Genomic DNA, 27978 nt, shown 5'->3' on the forward strand with positions numbered 1-27978 from the left:
GATCACAACTCCTCTAGTTTTTGAAGAAACCTTATTGAATTGACATCCTCTGGATTTGCTGCATATTGTCCTTGCAAGTGCTACAGAGAAACTTCTCAGAGTTAGTTGTTTTTAGTTAATAGAATATGAGTACCACAGAGAACATTGTAAAGAGTCTGCCTTGCAGAATGGATCATCTTCTTACTGCTGTGGAGAATGAACTCCAAGCTGGTAGTGAGAAGGGAGATCCCACAGAAAGGGAACTCAAAGTGAATTTGGAGGATACTGATCTATGGACGAGATTCAAAGAGCTCACCAATGAAATGATTGTCACCAAAAATGGCAGGTAGGCATACATGAGTAATGAACACATATAAAATGTAATACTGGGTTATGTAACGTATTGTTTAAACTACTGTAAAATTTCGATCAACAAAAGTGCCATAACATATTTATCAATGACTAATAATTGCATTGATTTTCATTCTTTTCTTAAAATAAATAAATCGGTCTGATATTCTAGACACATGTAATCGCTATTTCATAAGTCCTTTTGTCCTATATAGTCAATACTTTATGTGAAACTTTTACTATACTGTATACATTTTGAAGATGCAAATCTTCTGGACACAATTATTGTTAGTTGTAAATATTTTTGTTTAATATTCTAAAAAAAAAAAAGGAAACTGTAAAGCCTTCATTTAAACATTGCAAACATGCAAATTTGAACATTTGCAGCTTTAAAAATTGGACTTTTCCCCCCACTTGATATAAAAATATAATTTACTTTTTTTGTTTTAATTTGTTTAAATGATTGTTTTCATGCTCTGTATAGCCTTGGTTATTTGTTCTATATACCCCGGTTATTTGTTGTATTTCAATATGCTTCTAAACATGATTTTGTAGTAGGAATATTACATTGTAAAACTTGTCTAAATCTGTGAGCAAAGAGTACAATAGTATAATATAAAATTTAACTGGTAGCAACTTTAAAAAAACACACTTGTTTCAGATTAATTTTAACAAAGTGGCTGGATATTATTTATTAATGGAGTAAAAATCAAATTAAGAAAAGAGTGCAGTTACTCCACTATGTATGATATTCTATGGATTCTGTTTAATAAAGTTTGATAAAATGCCATCATTTTAAATAATAAATTTAACCACACTTGTCAATCCACATTCATAAATAGCCACATTTATCTGACAATTGTTCAGTGATTGATGCTTACATGTTGTAGATATAACTAAGACTAATGATTTTTGGCCAGGTGTCTGTAGTATTATACTGTATACTGGATGATAAGATATATTAAAAATCAACATAATGCTATAATGAATAATAAAATGTCTTCCCCCAGCATAGCCCGGCACACCCAGTCTCATTATACCAAAACAACACTTTATTTAATAACCAAAGCTTCCCTGTACAATTCATATGGATTTTAAATAAAATTAAAATACATAATGCCAGGTGGATACCAGGTGGCTCAGCCTTAGAAAAACCACATAAAGATACTTCTTAAAATATGTTGAATTTATTCCAGAAACTGTTTTTGCTTTAATTTTAAAGTGAATATCTTGTCTTGTTCGCATGTAGTGAATATACTTCACCCTGTTAGAATATTTCATGAAAAAGATTATTAAACAGTGAAAAACTCAGTAATTTGTAATAATTGTCCATACATGTGTTATAATATACAAAAAGGCAGTATATATCGCTCAAACTCTGAAATATGTGTCAACTTATAATTGAATTATATATATATATATATATATATATATATATATATATATATGTATATATATATTATTTCACCATCATATTTATGTTGTAAACATTTAATATGAAATGTTTTTGAAGATAGCTTTTTAAAATGCACATATTCAATATCAATTTCTAAGTCCTATATTTAGAGCTAAAATGCTTAAAAAATATGGAAATTTAAAAAAATAATAATTATTGTGTTTATTATTATTTTATTGTTTATTATAAAAAAAATACATTTTATGATTTTGTTTAAATTAAAATTATTGACCATTATATACAGAATTTAGATGCTTGCTAGATACCTTTACTCTTAGATAATACTGTTTTACTTTTATTTACATAAAAACACTTTTGTATTTTTATTTATCTTTGTAATGTGTTTCATTGTATTTCATTGGAACTTTGCATCATTTAGTATTTGACATGGTAACATTAAGTAACTGTAATCTATGAAGGCGCTGCTACTGATAACACCAACAAGTTTGACAAGTTATCGCTATAATTGTGCAGTTTAAATACATTTGGTAAATGTGAATCACTAGTAATATATATATATATATATATATATATATATATATATATACATTGTATTATTGGTTGCCCTATGCCACTGTCATGAGGTCAAAAACTATCAATTGATCATCATTTATTTTTGACAAATGGTTCTTCAGCAGCATTTATGTTATTTTTCATTCAAATATGTTTCCTTAATCTGTTTTGAATTGCTTTTGAATGAATTGTTCGCTTTTTTATTATTTAAGAACGTTTAATAAAATCAACAATTGTATTAAACACAGGTTTGTATTAAAAGTATTTATTTTTACTAATGCTAATAACACACAGAACAATCTATAAGTAATTAGCTATATAAAACCCAGTAGATCTGGATTGTTTTATGTATTTCATGCTGAACTCTTTTGAGACTATTTAATTGAAACCTAAAATTTTTCTTTCATGATTCAGATAGAGAATACATTTTCAACAACTTTCCAATTTACTTCTATTTTTTGTTTGCTTCATTCTCTTGTTATCCTTTGCTGAAAGGCTTATCTCGGCACGCTCAGGAGTAGCAAAGAACCTAGGTTCTAGCTGCTGATTGGTAACTGCATATATATACCGATTGTCATTGTCTCACCCATGTGTTCAGTTAGAAACCAGTAGTGCATTGCTGCTCCTTCAACAAATGATACCAAGGAATGAAACAAATTAGATAATAGAAGTCAATTAAAAAGTTGTTTAAAATCGTAATCCCTATCTGAATCATGAAAGCAAAATTTTGGGTTTCATACCCCTTTAATAAAACATTAAATATTTTTCCTAAAACGTATTATATTGCCTGATGAAACACTTGGCTAGATTAAAACGCTGGATAATGCAAATCCTGCTGAACTGTTTTATATTTCCTTTTTGTTTTTTACATTTTATTGCTTTGGTTTATAATTTTTGAATTCATACTACAACAAAATGTGTTACTTATTCAGTGTGTCTTTGATAATATACTATATATAATTTAGTAATATTACTATCATACAAAAAAATAATGGGTTACTTATAAAAATCAATAGTGCACATATTGTTAGAAAAATAATATATGTTTCATATTTACAGTTACTTACATACAATTTCCATATTTTTAACAAGATGTCAGTAACTTTTTCATTACTAGGAAATATTGGGATTTATAAGGAAGTAATTAGTAAGTTAAAAAAGGTATCACAATTATCAGCAAAAATACTAAAGCGTGTGAATATATATGGCTTTTAAAACATAAAAATGTATGTCTATATATCGTTATATATGCATACCAAAGACTTTTTAATAAAAATGATATAAATAAAAACTCTAACAATACAATATACATACAGTATAGTATGTATTCCCAAAATCCAGAATTCCAAATATCGAAACATATTCTAAACTCCAAACTAAAGAAAAAATATAAAAAATTACTATTTTTCCTGCCTGTACATCAAAAAAATATTAAAATTGTACAAAACTACCTTTAGTTACATGAATAATCTGTATTTTAACATTTAAATATTGCCTAAATGACATAAGATATTGTTGTTAACACTTGGGGGCCGATTTGTCAAGTGCAGAAGGCTCGCCGGAAACAGCAGTTATGATGCAGTGGTCTTAAGACCACTGCTCCGTAACTGGTCCGCTGCCTCCGAGGCTGTGTACATCAATCAACCGATCCAATACGATCGGGCTGATTGACACCCTCTGCTAGCGGCCGCAAATCTGCAGGAGGCGGCATTGCACAAGCGTATCATGTCGGACACACATTGAAAATTCGGCCCCTTGGTTCCATTTCCTCTCCAAACCGTCCCATTTTAAAGATGCAAATATTCCACAATCTAAACTATTCAAAAATCCAAACCTTTACTGATCCCAAGCAGTTTGTATAAACAGTTTTCTACCTACCTATATATATATATATATATATATATATATATATATATATATATATATATATATATATATATATATATACACACAGTAGAAAACTGGGATCCAGCACTCACTTGCAGAGTACAACTGCCGGGTGCACTTCAAAAGTATTGCATACAAAAAATTCTAAGTCAGGAGGGCAGTGGCGTCACTAGGGGGGGGCGGGGGGGGGCGGGCCGCACCCGGGTGACACCCTCCAGGGGGTGACACCAAAAAAAAAAAAAAAAAAAAATTTTTTTTTTTTTTTTTTTTTTTAAATTTTATTGAAATTCAAAGAAATACAATGTTGAGATGCATAGATTATTTTATTAGAGGCTGGAATTTGTGAACATTAGTGGGACTTGGGAAGTTGTAGACACACAATTTTTTTGCCCCTTGAGCCAGTGCTGCAATTTCAACAAATAGTTTTCCCGGCGGCTTTTGCTTGTTTGTACTTTGCTCCTCCCCTGCCCAATTTCACTATGAATGTTGTGGGTGTGCCGTGGGGCTTGCAAAGTTGTGCTGCTAGCCTAAACCTGCCTGCCTATCTGTGCTCACTGCTCAGTGACATGCGGCCCAGGGCTGTGCACTGACAGGCTTAGAACAGAGTCAGAGAGCAGAATTTTCATAGTTTGCGCGGCTAAATCTTTTCTTCAGTGATTTATTTTAGAGTGCTCTGTTTATCTTTCATTTGATGTTCTGCTGAGCCAGGGAGCAGCTCTAGGCATGAGCTTCATAATTAATGCAGTGCAGTTTACATATTTTGTATGTGTGTGCCTGAGTTTTTGTGTGTCTCAGTGTTTTTGTGTGTGTGTTTTTGTGTGTGTGTCTGAGTGTGTTTCCGAGTGTTTGTGTGTGCATCTGAGTATGTTTTTAAGTGTGTCTGAGTGTTTGTATGTGTGTTTGCCTGTGTTTTTGTGTTTGTCTGCTTTCTGGGGGGGGGGTGACACCATGACTTACCGCACCGGGTGACACCAACCCTAGTGACGCCACTGCAGGAGGGCACTCACTGTTACAAACTTTCACTTTAATAAAGCGGTTAACATTTTCGGGGTCTCCCCCGTCCTCAGACCAACAAAAAACATAGAAACACTCCCCCATATATACAGACCCCTCCACTAGGGTTGTCACCCGTCCCTTAAAATACAGAACACTTATAAATTACACATGCTGCAGGGTGTGCAGGGAGGAATATAGTGCTGTCCAGAAACACAATACATGTTCCTCCCTGCACACCCTGCAGCATGTGTAACTCATAATTGTCCAGGAAAACATGGCTGAGGTGGCAAACCTACCCTCCACCGTGTACCTCCAAACAGCTGGGCTCCTGCATGTGTTTCTATGTTTTTTGTTGGTCTGAGGACGGGGGAGACCCCGAAAACGTTTACCGCTTTATTAAAGTGAAAGTTTGTAACGGAGAGTGCCTTCCTGACTTGAATTTTATATATATATATATATATATATATATATATATATATAAAACCTTTTTTGCTTTTAAATCTTAGCTGAGAGCTTGTAAGTGAGTGCTGGGTTTTCTCTGTGTGTTGTATTAATTTGTTTTGTAATTTTCCCTATGGTTCTTGTACCCAGAACTGACTGGGGTTAACTGCCTGTGACTCTGGGGACAGCACAGCTTCCTGTAAGTGCCAGTGGCACCCAGGGCTGAGCATGTTGCAGGGTCATGTTTTTTCCCCGGCCGGTATGAGAGTGCAGTTCCCTTCCGTGTTTTGTATATGTCTAGGGTGATTACATATGCCTGTGCACCCTTCCCTTGTTCCCAGTTTGTTTGGATTTGAAAGCTTGCATTGTGTGGCTGTTTTAGGGTCCCAGGTATTGGAAAGGACCTTGACGAGGTAACTGGGCTTGTCCCATTTGGCCAGATGCGGTGACTAACTTTTCCATTTTTGCTTTTAAATCTTAGCTGAGAGCTTGTAAGTGAGTGCTGGGTTTTCTCTGTGTAATATTGTAATATTTTATGTAAATTAGCAATGTCATATATATATATATATATATATATATATATATATATGTTACAGGTAAAGTAATAAATCTGGTAATCCTAGGATTACCTGGGTAAAAAAAATGGACATTACCCACTCGGCTGTGGGTAAAGCCAGATGAACTGTAATTCCCCCATGTACACTATTTCTTTTGCCTCCATCTGGGGGGGGGGGGGGGGTTCAAGGAAGGCACCCTGCTGATCCTCTGGCATCCACCCCAAGTGAACCTTGGTGAATATATATGTTACAGATAAAGTAAGCTATCCGGGTAATCCTAGGATTACCCAGATAAAACTAACATTACCCCAGCGGCTGTGGGTAAAGCCTGATCTAAGATCATACATCGGGCTTTAACCAGGTAATCCAGCATTACCTAAACTCTTCAGGATAAAGCTTATCTAAACAATTTTTTGCCTCTGCCTGGGGGGTGTAATGCTCCGGGGATATTTTACTATCAGACCAAACTTGGCCAGTAGTCTTCTTATCCTGGCGTCAAGTGGAAGGATAAGGAAATATCCCAGAACAAAGTGAGTGTAAGAAATGAGGCAAGCAGTACTCATGGTAGACAGGGTAGTCCTTCACAGCAACAGAAAGCCAATCCAGTAGTATAGCAGTTCAGGGGTAAACCAATAGAATGGTCAGGAACAGGCAGAGGTCCGCAACAAAAGGTAATCCAGCAGTTTAGTAGTTCAAGGGTAAACCAGGCAGAGTAGTCAGACAGGCAAAGTTCAGCAATGGTAAGGCAATCTGGCAATTCAAGGGTTAAGCAGGCAGAGTAGTCAGACAGGCAGAGTTCAGCAATAATAAGGCAATCCGGCAATTCAAGTAATAAAGCATCCAGGAGCACACACCATAACACCTATACTTGGGCAGTTAATGTAAGTTATGCTGGTACTTACATAGGCGCCGATTCATGCCAAGGAGAACTTCAAAGGATCCGGCTTGAGAGGGGAATAGTGGTGCAAGGGAGCGGCGTGACAGGGGGTTGACAATCCTCTGTCATCCACCCCAAGTGAACCTTGGGGAATGAGATTTACAAGGGGTGCTTTGCCACCCTTGAACCCCCAGATGGAGGGAAAAAAAGATAGTAAAGATGGGGAATTACAGTGCATCGTATATACAGTATATGTTTTATGCAGTGATTTGCAAGAACTATTGTCTTCAAAGGACGAAAATAGTGCTGTGATTAGCTTTATCCAGATGCGTTTGGGTAATCCTAGGATTACCCTGGTAAAGCCTGATGTATGATCTTACATCTGGTTTTACCCACAGCCATTGGGTAATGTCAGTTTTACCCGGGTAATCCTAGAATTACCTGATATCTGACTTTAGCTGCAACATAGATAAAATATTAAAATTTTGTTAAAAATTCCCCACTTTCATAAGAAGACCATCAACTTTTTCTCACAGAACTTTTCTTACTGGATCATGGGTTAAGCTGTATCACTTAATTATATTCTTTATATTTTCTCTTTTTTTATTATACATGAACTACTTATAATTTTTTTAATACACTCTCATACTTAAATAACAAAACTGTTGCATCCAAGAATATTTGATTCATTTAAAATATAAATAATGTTTTTACGTTTTATATACATGTTTTTTTACCAACATTTTTAAATTTGGGCTTCAGATTATCTGCAGTGCCTAATTTATTCTCAAAACTTGAATGTTTATTATTTTAACAAGTGTCTGACTTTATTGTAGGAGAATGTTTCCTGTGCTAAAAATAAATGTCACTGGTTTGGATCCCAATGCTATGTACTCGTTCCTCATGGATTTTGTGACCGCTGATAACAACCGTTGGAAATATGTTAATGGAGAATGGGTACCAGGGGGTAAGCCTGAACCTCAGGCTCCAAGCTGTGTTTATATCCATCCGGACTCCCCCAACTTTGGAGCCCACTGGATGAAAGCACCTGTTTCCTTCAGCAAGGTCAAACTCACCAACAAAATGAATGGAGAAGGACAGGTAACAATCCTATATAGGCAAAAAATGAATTATGTGTTATTTTAAATATATTTTGAAATCTTCCAAAAATGATATACCTCAACAAATATATTAATTAAAAATTCAATATAATGATCAACATATCAACTGATATAATCAAAGGATGACAATTTACTCCTACTAAATAATAAATAAAAGGGACAGTCTAGTCCAAAACAAACTTTCATTATTCAGATAGGGCATGAAATTTTAAACAATTTTCCAATTTACTTCTATCACCAATTTTGCTTTGTTCTCTTTGTATTCTTAGTTCAAAGCTAAATCTAGGAGGTTCATATGCTAATTTCTAAGACCTTGAAGGCCGCCTCTTAGCTCAGGGCATTTTTACAGTTTTTCACCACTAGAGGGTGTTAGTTCATGTATTTCATATAGATAATACTGTGGTCACGCACATGGAGTTCCTATGAGCCAGCACTGATTGGCTAAAATGTAAGTCTGTCAAAAGAACTGAGATAAGGGGCAGTGTGCAGAGGCTTAGATACAAGATAATCACAGAGGTAAAAAGTGTATTCATATAACAGTGTTGGTTATGCAAAACTGGTAATGGGAAATAAAGGGATTATCTATATTTTACAACAATAACAATTCTAGTGTAGACTGTCCCTTTAAGCTTGTGATTTCCTCATTTAAGTGTGCAAGTTTTATAGTTTAAACCTGTTTTTTTAGTAAACATTTTTTTATTAAACTAGGATGCATTTATATATATTAAAGGGACATGATTCAGATAGTGAATAAAAGTTTTAAAAATGTTTCCAGTTTACTTCTATTATCGACTTTGCTTCGTTCTCTTGCTATTCCTTGTTAAAGAGATACCTAGGTAGGTAGCGTGCACATGTTTGGAGTACTACATGACAGGAAATGCTGCCATCTAGTGCTCCTGTTAATTTATAACATTGTTGCAAAACTGCTGCCACATAGTGTTGCAGAAACACGTGCACACTCCTGAACTTCCCTTCCTGCTTTTCAACAAAGGATAACAACAACATGAAGAAAATGTAATAATAAAAGTAAATTGAAAAGTAGTTTAAAATCGTATGCTCTATCCGAATCATGAAAGAAAAAATTTGGGTTTTATGTCATAAAGGGCCATGAAACCCAAATTTTTTCTTTCATGATTTAGAAAGAGAATGCAATTTTAAACATCTTTCACATTTACTTATATTATCAAATTTGTTTTATTCTCTTGATATTCTTTGCTGAAAAGCATATCTAGATATGCTCAGTAGCTGCTGATTGGTTGCTGCACATAGTAGCCTTGTGTGATTGGCTTTGTCTTCAACTAAGGATATCTAAAAAATGAAGCAAAATAAATAATAGAAGTAAATTGTAATGTTGTTTAAATTTGTATTCTCTATCTGAATCATGAAAGAAAGATTTTGGGTTGAGTGGCCCTTTAATATGAATTAAGCAGGCACAAAAACATTAACATTGGACTTAAAGGTACAACAAAAGGCAAAGGGAACATGCTCTGTTACAGCATTTTATTATTGCACTTTTTTCTTGCATATGACTATGAATGTAGAACCTGCATGAGGTGCAGCAATGCACTACTGGAACCCAACTGGATACATCTGGTGAGGCAATGATAAGAAGCATTTGTGTGTAGTCACCAATTGCCAACCAACTGCCAGTAGTGGATTGCGACTTGTAAGTCTACCTTTGTATGCTTTTAAAAAATGTATTCCAAGAGAACTAAATTGAAAAGTCTTTTTTTTTAATTATTGCATGCTCTGTCTTAATCATGAAAGTTAAAATTTTGACCTTTTGCTTTTAAAGGGACAGTCTACACCATAATTTTTATTGTTTTAAAAGATAGATAATCCCTTTATTACCCATTCCCCAGTTTTGCATAACCAACACAGTTATATTAATATACTTTTAACCTCTGTGATTATCTTGTATCTAAGCCTCTGCAAACTGCCCTTTTTTCAGTTCTTTTGACAGACTTGCAGTCTAGCCAATCAGTGCCTGCTCCCAGATAACTTCTCTTGCACGAGCACAGTGTTATCTATATGAAATACGTGAACTAACACCCTCTAGTGGTGAAAAACTGTTAAAATGCAATCTGAAAGAGGTGGGCTTCAAGGTCTAAGAAATTAGCATATGAACCTCCTAGGTTAAGCTTTCAACTAAGAATACCAAGAGAACAAAGCAAAATTGGTGATAAAAGTAAATTGGAAAATTGTTTAAAATTGCATGCCCTATCTGAATCATGAAAGTTTATTTTGGCCTAGACTGTCCCTTTAAGTCAGAAATGCTGCTCAAAACAAAAGTTGAGTCCTTTTTTTTTTTTTTTTAGTAAAAAAAAACAACTTACATTCAAATACACTGTGAAGTCAACACTAAGGGGCATATTTATCAAGTTCCAGAGCTTGATGCCCCTTGTTTCCGGCGAGCTTCCAGGCTTCTAAAGACCGCTGCTCCGAGGCAACCGGGTTGATTGACACTCCCTGCTAGAGGTCAATTGGCCACGCATCTACAGGGGGTGGCATTGCACCAGCAGTTCACAAGTACTGCTGGTGCAATGATAAATGCCGACAACGTATCATGTCCACTCGCACATTGATAAATATGCCCATATGGGCTAGATTACAAGTGGAGCGCTATCGGTCGCTATCAAACTTTTGTAGCCATTTGCACGCAAGTTAAATTCCGCTTGTATTACAAGTTGAAATAAATGCGAGCATGTGAGCGCAATTGCTATTTATGCTAGAATGATTAGCTCTGGTTATATAAATTTACATATTAACACATAAATACATTTGTACATATATATATAAATATATATAATACCGGAAAAAAGCAGGCACTCTCCGTTTGAATTCACAAACTTTTTTTACTGTGAAACCCCGAAACGTCACTGGTTACACAGTAAAAAAAGTTTGTGAATTCAAACGGAGAGTGCCTGCTTTTTTCCGGTATTGTCTAAAGTTGATGCTGTGCACCCTGGAAGATAAATTGAGAGTGCTAAACCTAAAGAGCTTGTATAAATATATAAATATATATATATATATATATATATATATATATACAGTACATATTCATAAGTGCATTGCAGCCCTTTTCAGTCAAGTAGATGAAAACATGTAAAATCATATTTATGCAATATTCATATTTAATAAAGTGTTATACGGTGTATCTACTGTAAATATCATACACTCCAATGTTCAGCACATAGCAAAAAATGTTCAATGTATTTTTAAATAGATATTTGTATATATCTATATATATCAATATATAATCATGTATATATATTTGTGCAAAAATCCATTATATATATATATATATATATATATATATTTAAATATATCTTAAATATATAAATAGAATATATTCTGATATGTGCAGAACATTGGATTATGCAATATTCACTATTATCTTCTTATGTTGCACTTTTAAATAACTGTGATCGTGTTTGCACGACTTGTGGGTGTTAAATTTTTTTCAACTTTTTCGGCACCATTGAAGTCTATGGTAGAATCCAATTTTGTGTTTGCGATTTCTCAAAGTACATTTGTTACCAAGGCTTTTTGAATGCAAAAGTGCAAACATTTTACTTTCAACTCGTAATACGAGTGCAAATCTATAAACGCAAAAAAAAAAAAATACTTCTAGTGGTTTCAACACCTGCTCCAGTCATTATCTGGCCCTAAATCAATTAGCTATTGTGTTTCATGTTTTCTTTGATTGTGTATATTTTAAAGGGAGACTCAAGTCAAAATAAACTTGTATTATTCCGAAAGGGCATGCAGTTTAAAGACACTTTCCAATTTACTTCCATTATCAAATTTTTCACCGTCTTTTTATATTCACACTTTTTGGGGAAAAAGATCCTACTGAGCATGTGCACAAACTATGGGAGAAAAAAGGGCAAAATGGGAGAAAAAAATAAATTTGCTTATTTGAAATTCACGTGTTATTGCATTGTCTTTTTAATATGAACTTGTTAATTATGTAATTCTACTGCATTGAGTGGTTCTTTAAGTAAGTGAGTGTCTGTGAAATCCCTTTGAAAATCTCTTAAAAGCCAATAGAATCTCTGTTTCTTATCGTTTTTTTTGTTTTTCTCTTTTATCCTACATATAATTCAAACAATTTTACTCATTTAAATGGCAGTTCTTCAAATAGATTGGGATGTTTTATTCAAAAATCACCTCAGCCTGCATATGATTAGAGCATTTGATTGCCATATATTGCTGCAATGAATTTCATATCCAATATCCAAGAAGAAAACGAGAGTTAAAGGGACATAATACTCATATGCTAAATCACTTGAAACTGATGCAGTATAACTGTAAAAAGCTGACAGGAAAATATCACCTGAGTATCTCTATGTAAAAAAGGAAGATATTTTATCTCACAATCTCCTCAGCTCAGCAGAGTAAGTTCTGTGTAAAAAAATTATACTCAACAGCTCCAAGCTTCAGATAAAAAAATAAAGAAATGAAGACATGAACAGCAGGCAATCAGCATCAGCATTGCTGAGGTCATGAACTCTTTTACTGTGATCTCATGAGATTTCACTTAACTCTCATGAGATTTCGTAGCAAACTTCCTTTAAACTGAATAGGGAAATAAGATGAGAGTGCATGTAAGCTCGCCCATTCCGCTGACCCGGGACAGACATACTGATATGCTGCTTAGAAATCCTTTGCAATGGGATGTGGCTACTGAGAAACTTTTGAGGTAAAATATCTTTCTTTTTTACATAGAGATGTTCAGGTGATATTTTCTAGTCAGCTTTTTACAGCTATACTGCATCACTTTCAAGTGTTTCAACATTTGGGTATTATGGCCCTTTAACATATACAAACAGATACAAAAGGCTACTGTATCTTTCAAGTTTTTTCCTGAAACTTTAAAAATGTTCTTCATACATAATTATATATATATATATATATATATATATATATATATATATATATATATATATATATATATATATATATATATATATACAGGTATATTCATAATTTGAATCCAAAATTTTATACATGGATTTCCTTGATAAACATTGAGAGGTTTAAAACTGTCAAGGCATGTTAAATGATACACTTGACTATGGTCTATACATGTGTGGAGGTCAGAAACAATTAAGTAACCCAGATTCTTGCATGGTCAACATTTTCATAAATATTATGTTACGTAGCTTTCACTTTATTTTTTACTTATGTTAAAAGTTCAATATATTGTCTGCTTAGTTTGCAAACTATATTCTCCATTCCACTGCACAAACTAAATGTCATGGTAACAAACTTTAATAGCAATGCAACATTACAAATATACCAATATGCTTTTCCTGTCTGTGATATATCATCAGAATATAGGTTTAAATTATATTACTAAGCACGTAGCTAACTGTTACTTCTTATTAAATCATATAAAAAACATAATTTATGTAAGAACTTACCTGATAAATTCATTTCTTTCATATTAGCAAGAGTCCATGAGCTAGTGACGTATGGGATATACATTCCTACCAGGAGGGGCAAAGTTTCCCAAACCTCAAAATGCCTATAAATACACCCCTCACCACACCCACAATTCAGTTTAACGAATAGCCAAGAAGTGGGGTGATAAAAAAGTGCGAAAGCATATAAAATAAGGAATTGGAATAATTGTGCTTTATACAAAAATCATAACCACCACAAAAAAAGGGCGGGCCTCATGGACTCTTGCTAATATGAAAGAAATGAATTTATCAGGTAAGTTCTTACATAAATTATGTTTTCTTTCATGTAATTAGCAAGAGTCCATGAGCTAGTGATGTATGGGATAATGACTACCCAAGATGTAGATCTTTCCACACAAGAGTCACTAGAGAGGGAGGGATAAAATAAAGACAGCCAATTCCTGCTGAAAATAATCCACACCCAAAAATAAAGTTTAACGAAAAACATAAGCAGAAGATTCAAACTGAAACCGCTGCCTGAAGTACTTTTCTACCAAAAACTGCTTCAGAAGAAGAAAATACATCAAAATGGTAGAATTTAGTAAAAGTATGCAAAGAGGACCAAGTTGCTGCTTTGCAAATCTGGTCAACCGAAGCTTCATTCCTAAACGCCCAGGAAGTAGAAACTGACCTAGTAGAATGAGCTGTAATTCTTTGAGGCGGAGTTTTACCCGACTCAACATAGGCAAGATGAATTAAAGATTTCAACCAAGATGCCAAAGAAATGGCAGAAGCTTTCTGGCCTTTTCTAGAACCGGAAAAGATAACAAATAAACTAGAAGTCTTACGGAAAGATTTCGTAGCTTCAACATAATATTTCAAAGCTCTAACAACATCCAAAGAATGCAACGATTTCTCCTTAGAATTCTTAGGATTAGGACATAATGAAGGAACCACAATTTCTCTACTAATGTTGTTGGAATTCACAACTTTAGGTAAAAATTCAAAAGAAGTTCGCAACACCGCCTTATCCTGATGAAAAATCAGAAAAGGAGACTCACAAGAAAGAGCAGATAATTCAGAAACTCTTCTGGCAGAAGAGATGGCCAAAAGGAACAAAACTTTCCAAGAAAGTAATTTAATGTCCAATGAATGCATAGGTTCAAACGGAGGAGCTTGAAGAGCTCCCAGAACCAAATTCAAACTCCAAGGAGGAGAAATTGACTTAATAACAGGTTTTATACGAACCAAAGCTTGTACAAAACAATGAATATCAGGAAGAATAGCAATCTTTCTGTGAAAAAGAACAGAAAGAGCAGAGATTTGTCCTTTCAAAGAACTTGCGGACAAACCCTTATCTAAACCATCCTGAAGAAACTGTAAAATTCTCGGTATTCTAAAAGAATGCCAAGAAAAATGATGAGAAAGACACCAAGAAATATAAGTCTTCCAGACTCTATAATATATCTCTCGAGATACAGATTTACGAGCCTGTAACATAGTATTAATCACAGAGTCAGAGAAACCTCTTTGACCAAGAATCAAGCGTTCAATCTCCATACCTTTAAATTTAAGGATTTCAGATCCTGATGGAAAAAAGGACCTTGTGACAGAAGGTCTGGTCTTAACGGAAGAGTCCACGGTTGGCAAGAGGCCATCCGGACAAGATCCGCATACCAAAACCTGTGAGGCCATGCCGGAGCTACCAGCAGAACAAACGAGCATTCCTTCAGAATCTTGGAGATTACTCTTGGAAGAAGAACTAGAGGCGGAAAGATATAGGCAGGATGATACTTCCAAGGAAGTGATAATGCATCCACTGCCTCCGCCTGAGGATCCCGGGATCTGGACAGATACCTGGGAAGTTTCTTGTTTAGATGGGACGCCATCAGATCTATTTCTGGAAGTTCCCACATTTGAACAATCTGAAGAAATACCTCTGGGTGAAGAGACCATTCGCCCGGATGCAACGTTTGGCGACTGAGATAATCCGCTTCCCAATTGTCTATACCTGGGATATGAACCGCAGAGATTAGACAGGAGCTGGATTCCGCCCAAACCAAAATTCGAGATACTTCTTTCATAGCCAGAGGACTGTGAGTCCCTCCTTGATGATTGATGTATGCCACAGTTGTGACATTGTCTGTCTGAAAACAAATGAACGATTCTCTCTTCAGAAGAGGCCAAAACTGAAGAGCTCTGAAAATTGCACGGAGTTCCAAAATATTGATCGGTAATCTCACCTCCTGAGATTCCCAAACTCCTTGTGCCATCAGAGATCCCCACACAGCTCCCCAACCTGTGAGACTTGCATCTGTTGAAATTACAGTCCAGGTCGGAAGCACAAAAGAAGCCCCCTGAATTAAACGATGGTGATCTGTCCACCATGTTAGAGAGTGTCGAACAATCGGTTTTAAAGATATTAATTGAGATATCTTCGTGTAATCCTTGCACCATTGCTTCAGCATACAGAGCTGAAGAGGTCGCATGTGAAAACGAGCAAAGGGGATCGCGTCCGATGCAGCAGTCATAAGACCTAGAATTTCCATGCATAAGGCTACCGAAGGGAATGATTGTGACTGAAGGTTTCGACAAGCTGCAATCAATTTTAGACGTCTCTTGTCTGTTAAAGACAGAGTCATGGACACTGAATCCATCTGGAAACCCAGAAAGGTTACCCTTGTCTGAGGAATCAAAGAACTTTTTGGTAAATTGATCCTCCAACCATGATCTTGAAGAAACAACACAAGTCGATTCGTATGAGATTCTGCTAAATGTAAAGACTGAGCAAGTACCAAGATATCGTCCAAATAAGGAAATACCACAATACCCTGTTCTCTGATTACAGACAGAAGGGCACCGAGAACCTTTGTAAAAATTCTTGGAGCTGTAGCTAGGCCAAACGGCAGAGCCACAAACTGGTAATGCTTGTCCAGAAAAGAGAATCTCAGGAACTGATAATGATCTCGATGAATCGGAATATGCAGATATGCATCCTGTAAATCTATTGTGGACATATAATTCCCTTGCTGAACAAAAGGCAAGATAGTCCTTACAGTTACCATCTTGAACGTTGGTATTCTTACATAACGATTCAATATTTTTTAGATCCAGAACTGGTCTGAAGGAATTCTCCTTCTTTGGTACAATGAAGAGATTTGAATAAAACCCCATCCCCTGTTCCGGAACTGGAACTGGCATAATTACTCCAGTCAACTCTAGATCTGAAACACATTTCAGAAATGCTTGAGCTTTTACTGGATTTACTGGGACACGGGAAAGAAAAAATCTCTTTGCAGGAGGTCTCATCTTGAAACCAATTCTGTACCCTTCTGAAACAATGCTCTGAATCCAAAGATTGTGAACAGAATTGATCCAAATTTCCTTGAAAAAACGTAACCTGCCCCCTACCAGCTGAGCTGGAATGAGGGCCGCACCTTCATGTGGACTTAGAAGCAGGCTTTGCCTTTCTAGCTGGCTTGGATTTATTCCAGACTGGAGATGGTTTCCAAACTGAAACTGCTCCTGAGGATGAAGGATCAGGCTTTGGTTCTTTGTTGAAACGAAAGGAACGAAAACGATTATTAGCCCTGCTTTTACCTTTAGATTTTTTATCCTGTGGTAAAAAAGTTCCTTTCCCACCAGTAACAGTTGAAATAATGGAATCCAACTGAGAACCAAATAATTTGTTACCCTGGAAAGAAATGGAAAGTAAAGTTGATTTAGAAGCCATATCAGCATTCCAAGTTTTAAGCCATAAAGCTCTTCTAGCTAAAATAGCTAGAGACATAAACCTGACATCAACTCTGATAATATCAAAAATGGCATCACAGATAAAATTATTAGCATGCTGTAGAAGAATAATAATATCATGAGAATCATGATGTGTTACTTGTTGCGCTAAAGTTTCCAACCAGAAAGTTGAAGCTGCAGCAACATCAGCCAAAGATATAGCAGGTCTAAGAAGATTACCTGAACACAGATAAGCTTTTCTTAGAAAGGATTCAATTTTCCTATCTAAAGGATCCTTAAACGAAGTACCATCTGACGTAGGAATAGTAGTACGTTTAGCAAGGGTAGAAATAGCCCCATCAACTTTAGGGATTTTGTCCCAAAATTCTAATCTGTCAGACGGCACAGGATATAATCGCTTAAAACGTTTAGAAGGAGTAAATGAATTACCCAATTTATCCCATTCTTTGGAAATTACTGCAGAAATAGCATTAGGAACAGGAAAAACTTCTGGAATAACCACAGGAGCTTTAAATACCTTATCCAAACGTTTAGAATTAGTATCAAGAGGACCAGAATCCTCTATTTCTAAAGCAATTAGTACTTCTTTAAGTAAAGAACGAATAAATTCCATTTTAAATAAATATGAAGATTTATCAGCATCAACCTCTGAGACAGAATCCTCTGAACCAGAAGAGTCATCAGAATCAGAATGATGATGTTCATTTAAAAATTCATCTGTAGGGAGAGAAGTTTTAAAAGATTTTTTACGTTTACTAGAAGGAGAAATAACAGACATAGCCTTCTTTATGGATTCAGAAACAAAATCTCTTATATTATCAGGAACATTCTGCACCTTAGATGTTGAAGGAACTTCAACAGGCAATGGTACTTTACTAAAGGAAATATTATCTGCTTTAACAAGTTTGTCATGACAATCAATACAAACAACAGCTGGAGGAATAGCTACCAAAAGTTTACAGCAGATACACTTAGCTTTGGTAGATCCAGCACTAGACAGCGATTTTCCTGTAGTATCTTCTGACTCAGATGCAACGTGAGACATCTTGCAATATGTAAGAGAAAAAAACAACATATATATAAAGCAAAATTGATCAAATTCCTTAAATGACAGTTTCAGGAATGGGAAAAAATGCCAAAGAACAAGCTTCTAGCAACCAGAAGCAATGAAAAATGAGACTTAAATAATGTGGAGACAAAAGCGACGCCCATATTTTTCGCGCCTATAAGACGCCCACATTATTTGGCGCCTAAATGCTTTTTGGCGCCAAAATGACGCCACATCCGGAACGCCGACATTTTTGGCGCAAAATAACGTAAAAAATGACGCAACTTCCGGCGACACGTATGATGCCGGAAACGGAAACACATTTTTTGCGCCAAAAAAGTCCGCGCCAAGAATGACGCAATAAAATGAAGCATTTTCAGCCCCTGCGAGCCTAACAGCCCACAGGGAAGAGTCAAATTTTTGAAGGTAAGAAAAAATGATTAAATCAAATGCATTATCCCAAATATGAAACTGACTGTCTGAAAATAAGGAAAGTTGAACATTCTGAGTCAAGGCAAATAAATGTTTGAATACATATATTTAGAACTTTATAAACAAAGTGCCCAACCATAGCTTAGAGTGTCACAGAAAATAAGATTTACTTACCCCAGGACACTCATCTACATGTTTGTAGAAAGCCAAACCAGTACTGAAACGAGAATCAGCAGAGGTAATGGTATATATAAGAGTATATCGTCGATCTGAAAAGGGAGGTAAGAGATGAATCTCTACGACCGATAACAGAGAACCTATGAAATAGACCCCGTAGAAGGAGATCACTGCATTCAAATAGGCAATACTCTCCTCACATCCCTCTGACATTCACTGCACGCTGAGAGGAAAACCGGGCTCCAACTTGCTGCGGAGCGCATATCAACGTAGAATCTAGCACAAACTTACTTCACCACCTCCATCGGAGGCAAAGTTTGTAAAACTGATTTGTGGGTGTGGTGAGGGGTGTATTTATAGGCATTTTGAGGTTTGGGAAACTTTGCCCCTCCTGGTAGGAATGTATATCCCATACGTCACTAGCTCATGGACTCTTGCTAATTACATGAAAGAAATATGCTTATTTAGATTAAGTTCAGCTATTTTGGAATGACACAAGTCACTTATAAATACATTAAATAAAATAAAACTACCTATATTACTAAGTATTTGACTGAGTGATTATTTTGTAATAGAATATCTTTTGAGGTGCTGAAGTGCTAGTGACTATTTGCAGATGCTTTCTCATTTTTCTGATAACTGCTTGAATGATTTTAGAGTCGTTCTTTTTTTTTATAAATTAATTCTGTAAAATCCATAAATTAAAATTATATTAAGTGGTGATTTTCCCTATAGACATCCTTCTGAAATGTGCATAATATTTGCAAAAAAAACCCTGCTGGTTAAAAAGTCATCATAAAATTAATTCTAGGTTTGAGTCAAAAGAAAAAGATATTAAGATTATAATGTTAGTGTTTTAATACATAACTTGAATCAACTAACCATACATAAAGGGTGTTTCTTTATTGTGATATACCATGTAGGTTGTACACAAAAATAGTTGATTTTTTACAATACATTTCATAAAGTCAATTGCAGGGTGAAATAAAAATGGTATACAATTTATATTTTTTTATCATGCTGTCATATATAACTGAATGCTTGTATTGTTAATATGTTAAATGAAAAACCCATATTATTCACTGCACTGTGTAAAAATCTTTCTTTCTTTACAGATTATGTTGAACTCATTGCACAAATATGAGCCAAGAATTCATATAGTGAGAGTTGGAGGGCCCCAAAAAATGATCACCAGTCATTCTTTCCCAGAAACACAATTCATCGCGGTGACAGCTTACCAGAATGAAGAGGTATAAAACTTAATTTCCTTGTAGTGACTGTAAGTTATTACATTTGAATTAAATAGAAATAGTGTATCATATGCAGACATTAATTATGTTCTGGATCAACATGAGCAAATAACATCTTCCATATTTACTAGTTAGATTATTTTTGTAAGGGAATTTCAATGTATAAATGCCCAATGGAAATAACTAGATTATAAAACTAAGCAAACAATGAAATTAAGTCATCATCTGAGAAGAATTTCATTACTCATGAGAAGGTTACGTACGTTTATGGCTACAGCACTTCTGAGAAGCTATACCTCTAGATAACACCAACTTATGAAAATCCACACCTCTATGTTGGCACCAGAATAAATAAAGGGAAATAGAATTATCCCAAAAACATTTTTTTCTTTTAACCAGGAGATCTGTGCATCTTTATATAACTATGCACTGCATTTTTTTTTATTTAACAGAAATGCCTTTTTATTATTTATGGAAAATCATTCTACATAATTAAAAATGTGTAAAAGTTCTTTAAGATTGGTAGGATTTTTACTTTTATTAGGACTTAAAAAAACCCACAACTTATAAATATGAAGTACACTTCTAAAATGCATTGCCGTAGAGTAGAATCCCCTAAAAAGTTTATTAATTGATACCATAGCAAAACTAAAAAGATCCTTGTACCAACAGCCTCTGATAGAACAGGCAGATGTCAAGGGAAATGTTAAAAACAGAATCACGTGTTGTTTTAAAAAAATGGCAAGTGTTTACATTATCTCTATCAGGACAGGATCAGAAATATTATATATTGTAGCTCCTTACACATCCTCAATGTATATTCTAGAGGAGAATTTAAGAGGAAAATGGGCATTTTAATGACATGCAAAGACTGTTGGTGCAACAAAAGCCATAGGAACGAAGATACAATTTGGAATAGTAGAGATACTAGATTGTCGGTATGTGTCTTAGGAGAGTGTCTAGGTTTGAGTAAGTTTGATTAAGTTATAATTAAAGGGACCCAAAAATATTTTCTTTCACGATTCAGATAGAGAACACAATTTTAAAAAACTTCCTAATTTACGTCTATTATCTAATTTCTTTCATTCTCTGTATTATTTGTTGAAGGAGCAGCAATGCACACAAGGGTGAGCCAATGACAATCGATATATATATGCAGCCACCAATCAACAGCTAGAACCTAGGTTATCTGCTGCTCCTGAGCTTGCCTAGATAAAAAAAAAAAACTCATCAAAGGATAACAAGAGAAGGAAGCTAATTAAATAATAGCAGTAAATTGGAAAGTTGTTTAAAATTGTGTTCTCTATCTGAATTCTGAAAGAAAATTTTTGGGTTTCATGTCCCTTTAATTTAAATAATTTTAGTTAGGAAAAGTAAAAATAAAATGTAGAGCTAATAATGTTGTTGACACACTATTTCATGTATAATGCAAGGTACAAGAATCTTAGTTATTGTATAATACAAGACTGTAACTACTACACATGCAACTGTAATGGATGTATGTGATAATGTTGATGTCATGAGCTTTACTGAAAAATAAAGTATTTAAAAAAATAAAGTTTATTAATTAAAATATCATTTTATTTCAGATAACTGCTCTTAAAATCAAGCACAATCCATTTGCCAAAGCATTTCTTGATGCCAAAGAAAGGTAATAGTAATATTTGTATGACTACAATAAGTATTTAGTTTTCCTTGTTGCATTATAAATGTATCCTTTACCTCATATAATCAGTTTCTGACCACATTTATGCTTGACAGGACTGACCATAAGGACTTTATGGATGAAGTTGAGAATAATCAACAAAACGGTTACTCACAATGTAAGTAACTCCTTATTTTACTGAATATAGGTACAGTGGAATATAAAGGAAGTTTCCATTTTGTGGTACATGACTCATTAGAAAGAATATCAGATAAGGCACATAGGAATAAGCAGACAAAATAAGGAATATCACCAATACACGTATTACTTAGAGGCCAAGGGGTCAATTTATCAAGCTCCGTACGGACGTTATGAAGCAGCAATCTAAAGACCGCTGCTCCATAGCCTCTCAGCCTGCTCTGAGGCGGCGGACAGAAATCAACCCGATCGGATACGATCGGGTTGATTGACACCCCCTGTTAGCGGCCAATTCGCCGCGAATCTGCAGGGGGCGGTATTGCACCAGCAGTTCACAAGAACTGCTGGTGCAATGATAAATGTCGGCATTTATCGATGTGCAGCAGACATGATACGCTAATTTGTATCATGTCCGCTCGCACATTAGTAAATTGACCCCCAAGACTGAGAAAATGCCAAGACGTTAGAGTAAGGGATATTATCAGATTTTTATTTTTTTTTAACAATTTTTTATTGAGGTTTTGATATACATATGCAATATCACAAAGCAATAAAATATAATACAAGGCATAGCATGTATACAATAAACCACCACAAGGCATTTGTATCAAAGAGGGGGAAAACAAGAGAAAACATAACAACATAATATAAACCTAATTTTTCTATTTTATAACAGGTCTATGGGCCTCTTTTTAGGGCCTTTAAAAAATATACCAATTTATTTATAAATTATCTGAATAGGAAAAGCTATATTAATTAAAAGTCAATAAAACATTTTTTAACATCAACTAAGTCATCATGCAGTAAAACTAAACTGTAGAACATTTGATAAGCAATGAACTGAAAAAATCTAGGATCAGGTTTTCTCTTTGGTTATTTTAATATTATCAGTTAGCATAAAGGCTAGTAATGTCTAAATTTCTAGAGAAGATAATATCATATTATGAGATGTTGCTCACTATATCCTCATGATTAGGAATGGTTTAATCTTTATAAATATATATATATACTTATTTCTGAATAATGCTGCTATTGTCTTTACATTAATTTTTTTATTATTATTCTTATAGTGAGTAGTTGGTTAATCCCTGGAACCTCACTATGTTCTTCTGCAAATCATCATTCTCAGTTTGGAGCCCCTTTAACCCTTTCTACATCACATGGATGTGAGAGATATACTACCTTAAGAAACCACCGGTCATCGCCTTACCCTAACCCATATTCCCACAGAAATAATTCTCCACGTAAGTATATAATTCAATTAAAGAGTCCCAATATTAGAATTAACAATTAAATGTATGTGAAATCATTGTAATATTAAGTGACATATTTTTAATATTGGTATCAACAGAATTATATCTTGAATCTCATACCACATCTAGTCAATTACGATATTAGACAATGTAAGTTACTTAATAAAAATCATATTTAAAAATGGGTTTTAATTTATTTTATGTTTGGCATATTACACTTCATATATATTTATATATATATATATATATATATATATATATATATATATATATATATATATATATATATACACACACACATATTTTATATATATATATATACACACACACATATTTTATATATATATATATATATATATACACACACACATATTTTATATATATATATATACACACACACATATTTTATATATATATATATATATATACACACACACATATTTTATATATATATATATACTGTATATATTATATATATATATATATATATATATATATATATATATATATATATATATATATATATATATATACTGTATATACTGCCTTTTTATATTCCACTGTGGTCTTCAGTAGCCCTCTTACTGGGGAAAGCACAAGTACATTTATTAACTTCTTACTTTATCATTTGTACCAGCATCTTATATTCTAATGCATGTTATATGCAAAATCTATGCTAATGTTTGAATTACAAAGGTGATATGTAATAATTTACCAGCATATTATTATGTCTTATTAACGCTCAAATCTTCTATTATACAATTAAATAGCATATAACAACTATTTTATACTCAATCATTACTGCTGCAAAGATCAACTAAGCATCCTGGATTCATTATCCAACACAGAAAGTTTCTGTCATAAAAATAACAATATGCCAGTGAAAGGCAATCAGTTTAATTACAGGAGTCATATATGTAGGCGCCACTTCTCCAAAATGGGTGCATGTTGCTTTTGAAATGTGAGAGAGTGAAAGAAAGGGGGCAAGCAGATGAGTGTTAATGTATTGTGGATAGGGATCATAGAGGGAAGCCCTCAAAGAAAGCATTTTGTCTCAAAGCCACATGTTGCCCACTAGTGGTGAAATGCATGTACTGCATCCAATAGAGTGGAGCAGTACGGATCAGGTTACAGATGACTATATGATTCTTGCAAAGATATATCAGTACTGCTGCAATCAAATGTGGGGTTTATAGAGTTAAGAAAATGCATTCAATGCAGAAAGTATTCTCTGTAAATGTTTAAAGGGACACTGAACCCAAATTTTTTCTTTCGTGATTCATATAGAGCATGCAATTTTAAACAACTTTCTAATTTACTCCTATTATCAATTTTTCTTCGTTCTCTTGCTTTCTTTATTTGAAAAAGAAGGCATCTAAGCTATTTTTTTGGTTCAGAACCATGGAAAGCACTTGTTTATTGGTAGGTGAATTTACCCACCAATCAGCAAGAACAACACAGTGTGTTCACCAAAAATGCATTTCATATAAAGATACCAAGAGAATGAAAAGAATTTGATAATAGGAGTAAATTACAAAGTTGCTTAAAATTGCATGCTCTATCTGAATCACGATAGAAAAAAATTGGGTTCAGTGTCCCTTTAAACTTTCCCATGTAAATAAATTGGAAATAATATAATAATTAACTGTGCCTTTTTAATATTACAGTTGTAAAAATGGATTTGTATAATCTTTCTTAATTTTATTTTCCATCTGTTATTTTTTTTCTTACAGCAAGCTACAGTGATAATTCATCCCCCTGTCTCCCTGTCTTCCAGTCAAATGATCATTGGTCTGGGTTACAGATGCAAACACATAACAATATGCTATCAATAAACCACCCAAACAGTTCTCCATCCAGCTCTTGGTATGTCATAATACTTGCCGTTGTTAAAACATTCTTATTAGGCAATATAGATAAGTTATTAAAGGGAGCCATCTCATTACCAAACCAAATGCATTGTGTTATATAAACTCAGTTCAGCATCCATTGGTCTTCTTGACCATTAAGGGCACGATTACAAGAGGAGTGTTAATTAAAGTCCCCCCCCTGAGCATTAACTGCACTAGAAGTAAGCTTTTTGCATGCGTCGGGTTGTGCTTGTATTAAGTTGAAAGCCCACTGCCTGCCTTTTTTTCCTAACACCTGAGACCTCATATCTTTGAGCCCTTATAGCTTTTTTTATGCAATAATTTTTTATTAGATGGTGTTATTATGAGTGTAAGTGTATTTTGTAATGTATTTTAGATGTGTTTTGTGACACAGTTGAACAGAGCTCTTAGGCTGTGCTAGCCCCGCGCATGTTAACTTCAGTTGCGGGCAAGTTATCGAGTTTACTTTCAACATAGCGCTGCGGAATCTGTTGGCGCTCTACAAATAGCCGATAATAATAATAACTTGGAACAACAAATCCAACTGACGTAAACACCTGCTATAAGCCCCTTTTCGCATGTGCGTACATGTTAGTACTCCACTCATAATATAGCCCTAAATACTGTAGAAGTGCATAATCAAAAAGTGCACAATAAAAATACAATGCAATAGCACTTACTCTGAATTTTAAATGAGCAGTAGTTTTTTTTGTGAAAAAATTCAAAATTTACTGTATCATGTGATCGCCATCAGCCAATTACAGACTCCTATATGTATATAATGTGAACTCTTGCACATGCTCAGTAATAGCTGGTTTCTCAGAAAGGGTGCATATAAAAAGACTGTACAATTTCATAATAGAAGCAAATTGGAAATTTTCTTAAAAATACATGCTATGTCTATCGGAACAAAGAAAGTTTAATTTAGAGTTTAGTGTCGCTTATTAAGCTTTTAATATATCTGTGGGTTGGCAATAGAAAATTTAATATATTAGTAATGCCATTTCCAGCATTTACATGCAATAGTCATATAAATTCCACAGTATATACTCAAATATCTCTCATTTTTGTTGTGTCTAGTAATCTTCCATTTCAAACAAGAAAGTATTTTTTGGATAAAACATAACTATAAATTGTGTGTTTCCATTTAATTTCTCCAATATTCATTACAATTGGGCTAGAGTAAATAAATTCAGGTCAGTGAGAATGAAGCTCATTGGCCTAGATATATTTGAGACTCCCAGATTCCCATAGAAATGAGACTAAATCCCAAGGTGGTGAAAGTTGAGGGACAAATTGACCTGAATTTAGCATATAATTAATTACAGCATTAAGGTGTAGTTGTGATTTATATTTATTTTTACAAATTAATGCTATGTTCATTAATAAAATATAATAGCAACTTTTAATTTCTCAACTATTATATATTCTAAAACAGATTATGTTAAGGGAGTCAAAGTTACCATAATGTTTCCTTCATACTTTCTGTTCTCTTTACAGTCAATATCCAAGCTTGTGGTCTGTAAGCAACAGTACACTCACACCCTTGTCTCAGACCAGTGGGCTTGCTAATGGACTTGGAACTCCATACTTAAGAAGCTCTACAACCCATTATACACCGTATAATCAACTTGTCCCTTCACCCTCATTGGGATCACCTCTTTATGAAGGTGGGACCACCGAGCTAGAAGATAACCAGTATGATGTCTCAGGTCATGACAGACTAGCACCAGCATGGGCATCAGTTACACCACCTTCCTTGTAAAACAATTATTTTTATAATGACAATTGACTTATGGAAATGGAAACATTTAAGAAAAGGACAATATGACCAGATAACCATTCATGATCCTCAAGTGGAAAATGTCAGATGATATCTAATGTCTACAGAGAAAATATGAGTGACACATTTTGGTTTGAAGAATAGAAACAGGCCACTCAAATAATTAAACACATGGGGGGGTCCATTTATCATTGTGCGGACGGACATGATCCGCTATAGCGAACCATGTCTGCCGCACATCTATAAATGCCGACAGCGTATGCTGTCGGCATTTATCATTGCACTAGCAGTTCTGGTGAACTGCTGGTGCAATGCCGCCCCCTGCAGATTCCCGGCCAATCAGCCGCTAGCAGGGAGTGTCAATCAGATTGCTATATGCCGCTTCAGAGGCGGTGAATAAGTTAAGACCGCTACTTCTTAACTCCTGTTTCCGGCGAGCCTGAAGGCTCGCACGGGAACAGGGGCCATTCGGACCTTGTTAAATAGACCCCATAAAGTTAATTTCAACATAGATTATATAATGTAAATAATGTTTGTGATGTTTTTTCACTAGTTTAACTTAATTTTATGATAACCTGCAAAATATAAGTTCAAGTCAACTCATGATGCAAATAAAGCCAGATGATGTTAATAATTTAAATATTGTTAACACAAATCAAAGGCATATATACATCATCAAATACGTTCATGGCAACCTGCTTAGAGCTATTTATTATAGATGCACATGCTGTGATATTTGTACAATTGCATAAACAGCTAAATGTTTTTTGATAGTTTACTAGTATAAACACTTGTGTAGCAAAATGGATAAGTAATTGAAGCTACATCGAGAAAAAAAGGTAAATCATTTTACTGTAATTGTACTTATTTTATACTAACAAGGGCACTGCCTATGAACTATTTTTCATAATTGTATAGAATCCCATGTATTTAAAATAATGTAAGTTAAATAAATTACAAATTAAATATGTTCTTCAGC

The 27978-nt window shown here is 34.4% G+C and overlaps 1 protein-coding gene across 1 annotated transcript; it reads left to right on the forward strand.

The window, feature by feature from the left end:
* On the forward strand, positions 1-27969 carry LOC128656901 (T-box transcription factor T-like). Its single transcript, XM_053711071.1, has 8 exons — positions 1-325; positions 7894-8158; positions 20115-20249; positions 21839-21900; positions 22011-22072; positions 23163-23336; positions 25079-25211; positions 26717-27969. The coding sequence occupies exons 1-8, from the start codon at positions 126-128 to the stop codon at positions 26979-26981; spliced, it is 1296 nt and encodes a 431-aa protein (XP_053567046.1). The 5' UTR covers positions 1-125; the 3' UTR covers positions 26982-27969.
* The last annotated feature ends 9 nt before the right edge of the window (positions 27970-27978 follow it).

The sequence above is a fragment of the Bombina bombina genome, chromosome 4 (assembly GCF_027579735.1).
Source record: "Bombina bombina isolate aBomBom1 chromosome 4, aBomBom1.pri, whole genome shotgun sequence".
Taxonomy (NCBI): domain Eukaryota; kingdom Metazoa; phylum Chordata; class Amphibia; order Anura; family Bombinatoridae; genus Bombina; species Bombina bombina.

Excerpts from the sequence above, each read along its gene's own strand:
- LOC128656901 (XM_053711071.1), top strand. The coding sequence starts at position 126 with ATGAGTACCACAGAGAACATTGTAAAGAGTCTGCCTTGCAGAATGGAT. Across the intron at positions 22,073-23,162 it reads ACAAAACGGTTACTCACAAT|TGAGTAGTTGGTTAATCCCT; the intron begins GTAAGTAACTCC and ends TTATTCTTATAG. Across the intron at positions 23,337-25,078 it reads CCACAGAAATAATTCTCCAC|CAAGCTACAGTGATAATTCA; the intron begins GTAAGTATATAA and ends TTTTTCTTACAG.